Raw genomic sequence first — 11,999 nt, 5'->3', positions numbered from 1 at the left:
GGCGGGGCCGGGGGCGGGGCGCGGGCGGGCGGGCGCGTAGTAGGTGCGCGGACGGGGACGCGCGGGCGGGCGCGGGATGCGCGGGATGCGCGGGATACGCGGGTTGCGGGGTCTCGCGGACCTTGGCCTCGTCTGGGAGGTGACGGTGCCGTGGTGGAAGTGCCAATTCCTGATAAGCACACCTTGAGCACTGGTCCCAGTTCGTCCTTTCAATCTGTAGTGCCCCCGTGTTACAGGTAAAGACACGGAGCCCAGGAGTGACGGGCCACCCGGGCACGAGCGAGCGGCGAAGCCCGGACTGAAGCCTGGGCAGCGAGGTTCTAGAACTTTCCGCACGTTTGCACCAGTGATGACGGATCTCATTGGAGGCTTGGAAACCGAGTGCCCAGAGTGGGCAGGGGAGGTGGAGGCCTGCCCGGCCGCTGGCTCTGGAACTGTGGTTGTCATGGGTTGTAACTAATGGATAAAATGTGATGGGCCTGCGCTGGGCACTGAGGGGGAGAGTGAACAAAGTAGTCCTGACAAGGATTCCCCCACGTTTCGCATCTTAGACAGAAACGAGCTGGGAGCATCCAGGCTGAAGGTGTAGACAGAGGGGGCATGGGGGCCAGTGAGGAGGCCTGAGCAGGGACTAGGGTGTGGCTGGAGCAGAAGCAGAGAGCAGGCCCCCAGGTTTCTGGCTTGCGCAAACCGGGAAGAGTGCAGTGGGGGAGGGGGGACTCAGGAGCCCCAGTCCTTTCCAAGCTGTTGTTGATATCAGTGTCATCGGGGTGCTGAGGAGGTGAGACGCACCGTGTTCGATGCTTGATGTAAAAGCATTATGCCAGTGCTCCGAGAACCTACCAGCCAGGAGAGAGAACCCCTGTTAGAAGGCCTGCCCTGCTCTCTGCACAAGTCACACGTTACATGAGTCATGGGCCCCCACTCACCTTGGCATACATCACCCAGACTGAGAGGTCAGGCCCTTGTGACAGAGGGTCCTTGCTCAATCAGTCAGTCAATCAGTGTGCCCTGCCGCCCTCGACTGGGTGCTGGACAGCCAGAGTTCCAGTGAGGCAGGGAGATGCACCAACAGATGCAGTGACAGTAGGGCTCTGTGTCATCATCACACGTGGCAGAAACCGAGGGAAAGGGCTTGAGTCATCCTGGGGCAACCAAAGGAGACTCTTTGGAGGGAGCTTTGACAAGAATCATCAAATAGCCGCGAAATGCGGGGGAGCAGGGCGATTCGGATGAAGAGAGGGATGCGTTCATCCCTCTCTGAAAAGTCTCTTCCCCATACGACAAAGCTGCACTCATCGAAACAGCATGGTAGTGGCACAAAAACAGGCATGAATCAATGGAACGGAATCCAGAGCCTAGAGATACACCCATACACCTACTGTCAATTAATCTTCGACAAAAGAGGCAAGAATATACAGTGGAAAAAAAGTCTCTTCAGCAAGTGGTGTTGGGAAAGCTGGACAGCCTCATGTAAATCAATGAAGTTAGACACACCCTCACACCATACACAAAAATAAACTCAACATGGCTCAAAGACTTAAATATAAGACATGAAACCATAAAACTCCTAAAAGAGAACAGAGGCAATACATTCTCTAACATAAATCGTACCGATGTTTTCTTAGGTCAGGCTCCCAAGGCAACAGAAATAAAAGCAAAAATAAACAAATGGGACCTAAGCAAACTTACAAGCTTTTGTACAGCAAAGGAAACCATAAACAAGACGAAAAGGCAACCTACAGACTGGGAGAAAATATCTGCAAATGATGCAGCCGACGAGGGCTTAATATCCAAAATATACAAATAGCTCATACAAGTCAAAAAAAAAAAAAAAAAAACAGACAACCCAATCAAAAAACGGGCAGAAGACCTAAATAGACATTTCTCCGAAGAAGACATACAGACGGTGAACAGGCACATGAAAAGATGCTCGATTAGCTAATTATTAGAGAAATGCAAATCAAAACAACAATGAGGTATCACCTCACACTGGTAAGAATGACCATCATCAAAACGTCTACAAATTACAAAATGCTGGAGAGGGTGTGGAGAAAAGGGAACCCTCTTACACTGTCAGTGGGTATGAAAATTGGTACAGCCGCTATGGAAAACAGTATGGAGGTTCCTCAAAAAACTAAAAATAGGGTTGCCATATGATCCAGCAATCCCACTCCTAGGTGTGTATCTGAACAAAACTATAATTCAAAAAGATACATGCCGCGATGAAGAGTGGCTCCCGCTCACCGCCAGCTAGAGAAAGCCCTCCCACAGAAACGAAGACCCAACACAGCCAAAAATAAATAAATAAACAAATAAATAAATACATACATACATAAAAAAGATACACGCACCCAAATGTTCGTAGCAGCACTATTCACAATAGCTAAGACATGGAAACAAGCTAAATGTCCATTGACAGATGAATGGATAAAGAAGATGTGGTACATATATAATAGAATATTACTCAGCCATAAAAAGGAATGAAATAATGCCATTTGCAGCAACAAGGATGGACCTAGAGATTTTCACACTAAGTGAAGTAAGCCAGACAGAGGAAGACAAATACCGTATGATATCACTTATATGTGGAATCTCAAATATGATGCAATATGAAAAAATGAATACGAAATGTTCTACGAAACAGAAACAGACTCACAGACATAGAGAACAGACTTGTGGTTGCCAAGGGGGAGGAGGGTGGGGAGGGATGGTTTGGGAGTCTGGGATTAGCAGATGCAAACTATTATATATAGAATGGGAAACAGCAAGGTCCTAGTGTAGAGCACAGGAAGCTATATTCAATATCCTGTGATAAACCATAATGGAAAAGAATATGAAAAGAGTGTATATGTATGTATAACTAAATCACTTTGCAGTACAGCAGAAATTAACACAACACTGTAAATCAACTACGCTTCAACAAAATAAATTTAAAAAATAAAAAAGTGAAAGTCTCTTCCCACAGACTATTATTAGAGTGGATAAATGAGGCAACATTTCAGCCAGGTGGGAAAAATGAACACCACAAGTGAGGGGCAGATGGGTGCCCAGAGAAAGGGTCACTTATGCCCAGGAATGCATAACCTGTGTCTATACCTGAGGCGCTTCACACAAACCCGAAATAAGGAACATTCTATTAACAGGGAGAGAAAAGGACAATATTCTTCAGAAATATTAGTGCCATAAAAGGCTGATCTGTGGAAATCCGCCAGACGTGACAACTAAACACAATGCCTGACGCTAGGCTGGCTCCAGTAGGGTGGAGGGAAATTTTTTTTAATATTTATTTTATTGATTTATTTAGCCTGCGCCGGGTCTTAGTTGGCGTCACGCGGACTCTTAGTTGCGGCATGCATGCGGGATCTCAGTTCCCCGACCAGGGATCAAACCCGGGACCCCTGCATTGGGAGCATGGAGTCTTACCCACTGGACCAGCAGGGAAGTCCCTGGGCAGAGGGAAATTGTTAGGTCAACTGACAAAACTGAAATTCAGATGTAGAGGGGATAAATGCATTGCATCAACGTTAAGTTTACGGGAATCAGTAGCTGTTCTCTGGTTATGTAAAAGAATGTTCTTCTTTGAAAATTCACTCTGAAGTATTTAGGGGCTACTATAGACTAAATATCTGTGTACCCTAAAAATTCGTATATGGAAACATAATCCCCATGGCGCTTCTCTGCCATTTCGACGGCGCGTGGGGTGAGGTCTGGGCCACCCCAGCAGCTAAGCATCTTAGCCTAGCGGAGGGAGAGCTGGGGGAGGTGAGGGGTGGTGGGGGCGTGCAGCTCGGGGCAGCGGTGGGGCTGTGGTTCACCCACTAATCTTTCTGTTCCAAGTTTTCCCCCTAGAGAAAGAGATCCTGGAGGGACCATGTCCAGAGCACATCACCCCGAGCTGAGCAGTTCAGGGGTGGCTAGTGGGTGCTGTGGGCACCATGCGCCCCCCCAAACACACACACAAGCAGTTTCCCGGCTGCTGGGAACATCGGTGGCTGAAGAGAGATGTCACCTATCCGTCACGGAGGCTGCCGCGTCCAGGCCCAGCACCTGTGGCCAACAGGGGACAGGGGTGAAGCTCCAGAGCTCCCCATGGGATGTACGGAGACTTTGCATCCTTCACCGCCTGGCCGGTGGTGACCACAAGGGCCGTCCCCACTCACTTTCCTATCTCAGCCTCTGTCTCGCAGTCTGTTTCCTGGGGACCTAGCCTCTGACACAAAGCATGAGTCGGATTTTGAAAGATTTAAGAAACAAACAAAAGAAGTAACACCAGTTGGAAGTGTGACCTAAATAGAAAGAACTAAGCCCCGATACTGGTCCTATCAGGAGATGTAAACGGGCCAAACGCAGCGTGATCCCGGAGTGTGTCACAGGGCAAATCCCGACCCTGAGCTGTGAACCAGCATCAAACCCGAGAGTGAGAAGGTCACACGGAGTCTCCTCTGCCCGCACACCTGCCCCGTTTACCTGCGCCCTAGAAACTCCAGCCTGTAGGGACAGAGAGCAAGTGAGCGGTTGCCAGGGCCCAGGTGGGAGAACAGCCTGAATACAGAGCAGCCCCGGAGTTTGGGGCGGAGATGAAACTTGTGAGTGTTGATTGCAGCGGTGGCTAGTTTACCTGCGTCAGTGCTGGTAAAACCCGGAAAAGGATAGATTTTTCCGTCTGTTCCGTCTCAACAAAGCGGACCATGGATCGCATTGGTGACAGGCAGTATACACGCTTCTTTATCGACTCATTAAATCGTGAGATAATGATTTGAGTGTAGGTAGAGTTACATTTTATTTCTTCAGGAGATGCGGTAGGAAGTTTGTTTTTTCTCAGCTTGAAGAGAAACACTAAAATGCGAGGATGTCTTTGACAAGAGAACGAGCACGTCGTTTTGGACATTCAGCTGGTTTAAAGTTTTGTTTTGTTTTGTTTTGTTTTGTCCTACAAGGTCCCTAAGGTTGACCATCCCCCACTGGTGGACATGCACTGTTTGCCAGCACCGCAGTCACCAAGCGTCTAAAGACGGAACCTCTAAGATTTCTAATCTGCACTGGTTTCCTCCTTCAGCTGAGGCAAATCACCACAAATCCAGTAGCTAAAACAACACACCTTCATTATCTGGGGGGGCAGAAATCGCGGTGTCAGCAGGGCCTCGCTCTCTCCCGAGGCCCCAAGAGGAGACCGTGCGTCCTTTCAGGGCTGCATTCCTCCCTCTTCAAGCTGCAGCACAGCGGGTGGCTTTGGTGTCACACAATTTCCTTGGCCTCCCTCTCAGAAGGATGTGTGGCGATATTGGATCCCTGTCCTCAAAGAGTCTGGGAATAACTGGGTCTCAGATCGTGGCTCGGGACCTGATGCTTGCTGGGCTCTGAGAGATGTGAGGAGCTGTCAGCACATCACACCCTCAGGACCCAGCAATCAGTCCCCAAGTGGGTGGTCCAGCCGCAGCCCAGAGATAAACGAGACTTTCTCTAGGGTTGCAGAGACAGAAAAGATCTCTCTCCCACTGTGCTCAGCAGAATAAGAGCCCCCAAAGACACCCACGTCCTTCCTGGGCACTGCGGATGTGTCGCCTCACACGGCAGAGGGGACTTTGCAGCTGGGATTAAGTTAAGGCCCCTGAGACGGGGATGACCCTGGATTCCCCGGGGGGCCCAGCATCATCTCAGGGTCCTTATAAGAGGGAGGTGGGAGGGTCAGACGCAGTGAGAGACGGGAGATGCTGCGCTGCTGGCTGTGAGGATGCAGGAGGGGCCACGAGGCAGGGATGCGGCACCTCTAGAGCTGGAAAAGGCGGAACCGATGCTGCCCTGGAGCCTCCGGAAGGACCGGCCCTGCCCACGCCTGCATTTAGCCCCGTGAGGCCCGAGCCGGACTCCTGACCTCCAGGACTGTCAGAGAACCCATCTGTGTGGTTTTCAGCCCCCGGTTCATGGTGAGTTGTCCCAGCCGCCATGGGAAACACTGGTGGGTCTTTCACAAACTCGGTGACCCTCAGCCTCCACCTCAGCACAGGGGAGACACTGACAGTACCCGCGTCGGGTCACTGGAAAGATCATAATCACACAACAGGCATCGGCTGGTTTCTTATGGAGGTCACTGAGTTTGAGGTGCTGTGGATGCCCAGGATGCGGCTGGATAAGCAAGTTGGGACAGAAGTGGTTCAGAGGGAAAATTCTGACGTGGGAGAGCGTGGAGTCTGCCACCCAAGGGGCTGGCGACACCAGGGGAACGTGACTGGGGAAAAAGGGCTGCAGGATTGCAGGTTGGATGCAAACATAAACATTATTATTACTGTCTCCTCCGGGCCCCCGCTGGCCTCCCGGGTCCAGGCCAAAGCGCTCAGAGCCACACACAGGGTCAGGCTGCACTTGGGTGTTTACTGGGAACGGGCTGAGGGGCCAGGCCTGGGCTGCTCATGCTTTTTTGGTGACGCTCTCGGGGGTGGCAAGCTCGTGCAGGCGAGGGGACGCACGAGCCACCAGGGAGGCTGGAGAGACGCGGTAGGGTTTGTAGCCCTCGCTCAGGTCCCTCCGCACTTTGGGTTTGGCCAGGGAGACGATGCGGGGACTGGCCACCGCCTTCTTGGGGACCTCCAGCACCTCCCAGCGCGGGTCTCGGTCAGGAACACACTTGTCCGACTGGGCCTTGGGCACTGGAGAGGGCGGGAGAGGGGGCTGGTGTCAGGAGCCGGAGCCTGGGGCATAAGGCCACCACCACCCCTGCCTCGCCCCGCAGAGATCAGCCTTCTGGGTCAGAGCTCCCAAGTTTAATGGCCTGTCTGTCAACAGATGATGGATAAACAAACATGTCCCTCCACACATGGGAGCATCAGTCAGCGATGAAAAGGGGTGAAGTCCTGACACTCGCTACCACATGGATGGACCTTGAGGACACGATGCTCAGTGAGAGAAGCCAGACACAGAAGGACACATGGTGTGTGATTCCATTGATGGGAAACGTCCAGAACAGGCCGATCCACAGACACAGAGAGTGGGTTCCTGGTTGTCAGGGGCTGGGGGTGGGGATGGGGATGACTGCTCGTGGGGACGGGGCTTCACTTTTGGGGGGATGGAGTGTTCTAAAAGTGACTGTGTGGGACATAGAGAACAGACTTGTCGTTGCCAAGGGGGAGGTGGAGAGGGGGAGGGATGGATTGGGAGTTTGGGATTAGCAGATGCAAACCATTATATATAGGATGGATAAACAACAAGGTCCTACTGCAGAGCACAGGGAACTATATTCAATATCCTGGGATAAGCCACAATGGAAAAGAATATGAAAAAGAATATATATGTGTATAACTGAGTCATTTGCTGCACAGCAGAAACTAACAACATTGTAAATCAGCTATACTTCAATAAAAAATAAATTTAAAAAATAATATACAATTTTTTAAATGACATAAATAATATAAAATAAAATTGATTGTGGTGGGTGCACAGCTCTGTGAACGTACTGGAAAGTATTGAACTGTGCACTGTGAAAGGGTGAACTGTAAAGAAAAAATATTTCAAATGGCCATGGGTCCCAGATGGGGGACTCAGAGGGAGCAGAAAAAGGTACCCTGGGGGCTGGGGGTGAGTAAGGGGCTCAGGCAGCCCTGCTGCCCCTGTACCTGCAGCCCCAGCTGGGCCCTCTCCACAGGGTCCCACCAGCCACATGGGACCAGTACCCGATATGGGCTGGACTTTTATCGTTTTTAATTTTAATAAAATCTGTTAATTGACTTAAATCAATGGATGGATTGGCTTTCATTCCACTTTAGTCGTGGACAGACAGCTCTCAAAGCAGACCTGTGGCTCAGCCAGCCCCCTCCGTTCACCCACCAGGACCCCTGGCCCTTCTCCTGCGCAGCCCCCTTCGCCACCTCTCCGCCACCCCTTCCTCCACAGCGGGAGCCATGGGGCATGGCCTGCGTGGGGACCAGGAGAGAGGTGACCGCTGGTGGCCACTGGTGACCACTGCCTTAACTTTGGGCCCCTCGGTTTTGAGGGCTGCCTTTCCAAACCCCTCTTTGCTCCAACACCCTGCAACCACAAAAGGGCCCTCCCCCTAGTCAGCAGACAAGCCACAGTTCAGGGGAGAGGCCCTCGGTGAAAAGAAGGGGGGCCCTTCCACCAGCCTCAGGCTAGACTACAACTCCTGGGCAGGTGACATGTGCTGGGGCCCCCAAAAGGGAGGGGCTGAGGGACCTCGGGAGGACCTGCCCAGAGCCCACCTTTCTGGGAGTCCTCAGGGAGACTCAGGGGCATTCCCTTTGTTGTAACACCGGGGCTCCGAAAATCTTCTGGTCACAGCCTGAGAGTGTGACTGGTCCACAGCCACACGGCACCCACAAATGCAAAACGGCATGGACCAGTGCCCACCCCCACGTGGCCCCTGCACTGCATGCGTCCTCACTTCACTTCTTAAATGCTGGTCACAACCATCAGTGGGTGGAAGTCTGAGGTTTGAAAAACACAGCCCTACACCAGTTTTATCCATACACACACGGATGTGCATTGATATGTGCTCCTGAAGCCTGGATGAATGTACACACGTGTTTATGTACAAATGTACATGTGCTTATTATATTCCAGACGTGTGTGTTCATGCATATGTGTGTGAGACAGGATGGTTTGAGAGAGAAGTGTGTGTGTATTTGTGTTTCTGTTCATTTAACCATTCGTAACAAATTCAACAAATACTTTAACAAATATTAAGGGAACAGACGAATGAATGAATAAACAAACAAACAAAAGATCCCACAGGCAAGCTCGAAAGAAAAAAGACTGGGAAGAAGTTATTTTGCAACGTGCTTGACATAGGGTTAGTGATCATCTTATATAAAGAGCTGCTGCAAATCAATACCCACCTCCCCTGCAAAAAAAAAAAAAAAAAAAAGGAAATAGGAAATGGAGAAAATAGGACACAGCAGATTATACCAAACCAGCCAATCAAGCTATCTGGTGACCACGTGCCAGGAGTCGGGGGATACACAGTGAATTTTCCTAAGCCTCTGACTGCCTTTGGGTGGCGAGATTCCTTTCTTCATGCTCTTCTGCATTTCTCAAACTCTCTACAATTAGTGCATTTTACTTTTGTTGTGGGGGAACCAGGTATGTCCTTTGTTTTAAAGGACAGGAAGAGGCCCAGAATGGAGCCCGCATTTCCACAGAGCTGGAACTCCTGGCTCGGGGTCTCTTCCCTCCACCATCACTGAACTGCCCCGGAGCCCGAGAGGAGGGCGGCCTCACTGAGGCTGCCAGCTCTGGAGGGGCCCCAGCAGCCAAAGCCGCGACAGTCCTGGGGACTGCGGGCTGGACCAGAGGGCAGACAGCAGAAGCAGGAAGAACTACAATCCTGCAGCCTGTGGAACAAAAACCACATTCACGGAAAGATAGACAAGATGAAAAGGCAGAGGGCTATGTACCAGATGAAGGGACGAGATAAAAACCCAGAAAAACAACTAAATGGAGTGGAGATAGACAACCTTGCAGAAAAAGAATTCAGAATAATGACAGTGAAGATGATCCAGGACCTCGGAAAAAGAATGGAGGCAAAGATCGAGAAGATGCAAGAAAGGTTGAACAAAGACCTAGAAGAATTAAAGAACGAACACACAGAGATGAACAATACAATAACTGAAATGAAAAATGCACTAGAAGGAATCAATAGCAGAATAACTGAGGCAGAAGAACGGATAAGTGACCTGGAAGACAGAATGGTGGAATTCACTGCCACGGAAGAGAATAAAGAAAAAAGAATGAAAAGAAATGAAGACAGCCTAAGAGACCTCTGGGACAACATTAAACGCAACAACATTCACATTATAAGGGTCCCAGAAGGAGAAGACAGAGAGAAAGGACCAGAGAAAATATCTGAAGAGATTACAGTCCAAAACTTCCCTAACATGGGAAAGGAAATAGTCCAGGAAGCACAGCAAGTCCCATACAGGAAAAATCCAAGGAGAAACACGCCAAGACCCATAGTAATCAAATTGGCAAAAATTAAAGACAAAGAAAAATTATTGAAAGCAGCAAGGGAAAAATGACAAATAACATACAAGGGAACTCCCATAAGGTTAACAGCTGATATCCCAGCAGAAACTCTACAAGCCAGAAGGCAGTAGCATGATATACTTAAAGTGATGAGAGGGAAGAACCTACAACCAAGATTACTCTACCTGGCAAGGATCTCATTCAAATTAGATGGAGAAAGAGGGAAGAGATATGGGAACATATGTATATGTATAACTGATTCACTCTGTTATAAAGCAGAAACTAACACACCATTGTAAAGCAATTATACCCCAATAAAGATGTTAAAAAAAAAAAAATTCGATGGAGAAATCAAAAGCTTTACAGACAAGCAAAAGCTAAGAGAATTCAGCACCACCAGACCAGCTCTACAACAAATGCAAAAGGAACTTCTCTAAGTGGGAAACACAAGAGAAGAAAAGGACCTACAAAAACAAACCCAAAACAATTAAGAAAATGGTCATAGGAACATACATATCGATAATTACCTTAAATGTGAATGGATTAAATGCTCCAACCAAAAGACACAGGCTTGCTGAATAGATACAAAAACATAACCCATACATATGCTGTCTACAAGAGACCCACTTCAGACCTAGGGACACATACAGACTGAAAGTGAGGGGATGGAAAAAGATACTCCATGCAAATGGAAAGCAAAAGAGAGCTGGAGTAGCAATACTCATATCAGATAAAATAGACTTTAAAATAAAGAATGTTACAAGAGACAAGGAAGGACACTACATAATGATCAAGGGGATCAATCCAAGAAGAAGATATAACAATTATAAATATATATGTACCCAACACAGGAGCACCCCAATACATAAGGCAACTGCTAACAGCTCTAAAAGAGGAAATCAACAGTAACACACCAATAGTGGGGGACTTTAACACCTCACTTACACCAATGGACAGATCATCCAAAATGAAAATAAATAAGGAAACAGAAGCTTTCAATGATACAATAGACCAGATAGATTTAACTGATATCTATAGGACATTCCATCCAAAAACAGCAGATTACACTTTCTTCTCAAGTGCGCATGGAACATTCTCCAGGATAGATCACATCCTGGGTCACAAATCAAGCCTCAGTAAATTTAAGAAAATTGAAATCATATCAAGCATCTTTTCTGACCACAGCGCTATGAGATTAGAAATCAATTACAGGGGGAAAAAACGTAAAAAACACAAACACATGGAGGCTAAACAATACGTTACTAAATAACCAAGAGATCACTGAAGAAATCAAAGAGGAAATCAAAAAATACCTAGAGACAAATGACAATGAGAACACGACGATCCAAACCCTATGGAATGCAGCAAAAGCAGTTCTAAGAGGGAAGTTTATAGCTATACAACCCTACCTCAAGAAACAAGAAAAATCTCAGATAAACAATCTAACCTTACACCTAAAGGAACTAGAGAAAGAAGAACAAACAAAACCCAAAGTTAGCAGAAGGAAAGAAATCATCAAGATGAGAGCAGAAATAAATGAAATAGAAACAAAGAGAACAACAGCAAAGATCAATACAACTAAAAGCTGGTTCTTTGCGAAGATAAACAAAATTGATAAACCATTAGCCAGCCTCATCAAGAAAAAGAGGGAGAGGACTGAAATCAATGAAATTAGAAGTGAAAAAGGAGAAGTTACAACAGACACCACAGAAATACAAAGCATCCTAAGAGACTACTACAAGCAACCCTATGCCGATAAAATGGACAACCTGGAAGAAATGGACAAATTCTTAGAAAGGTATAACCTTCCAAGACTGAACCAAGAAGAAATAGAAAATATGAACTGACCAATCACATGGAATGAAGTTGAAACTGTGATTAAAAATCTGCCAACAGGGCTTCCCTGGTGGCGCAGTGCTTGAGGGTCCGCCTGCCGATGCGGGAGACGCGGGGTTGTGCCCCGGTCCTGGAGGATCCCACATGCCGCGGAGTGGCTAAGGCCGGGGGGCCTGGGCATTGAGGCC

At 48.3% G+C, this 11,999-nt stretch overlaps 2 protein-coding genes across 2 annotated transcripts in view; both read right to left on the bottom strand.

The window, feature by feature from the left end:
- The window catches only part of MIER2 (MIER family member 2), a 26,394-nt gene extending 21,701 nt beyond the window's left edge, over positions 1–4,693 (bottom strand). The window contains exons 1-3 of the mRNA XM_007460456.1: positions 4,622–4,693; positions 4,471–4,491; positions 4,013–4,050 (exon numbers count right to left, since the gene is read on the bottom strand). Coding sequence (XP_007460518.1) covers positions 4,013–4,050; positions 4,471–4,491; positions 4,622–4,693 — 131 coding nt within the window. The remainder of the gene's footprint in view (positions 1–4,012; positions 4,051–4,470; positions 4,492–4,621) is intronic.
- Positions 4,694–6,408: 1,715 nt separating this feature from the next.
- SPMAP2 (sperm microtubule associated protein 2) overlaps positions 6,409–11,999 on the bottom strand; it is a 15,002-nt gene continuing 9,411 nt past the window's right edge. The window contains exon 8 of the mRNA XM_007460427.1: positions 6,409–6,647. Coding sequence (XP_007460489.1) covers positions 6,409–6,647 — 239 coding nt within the window. The remainder of the gene's footprint in view (positions 6,648–11,999) is intronic.

The sequence above is a fragment of the Lipotes vexillifer genome, unplaced genomic scaffold (assembly GCF_000442215.2).
Source record: "Lipotes vexillifer unplaced genomic scaffold, Lipotes_vexillifer_v1.1 scaffold225, whole genome shotgun sequence".
NCBI lineage: Eukaryota > Metazoa > Chordata > Mammalia > Artiodactyla > Lipotidae > Lipotes > Lipotes vexillifer.
This window is presented reverse-complemented; position numbering and strand designations above follow the sequence as displayed.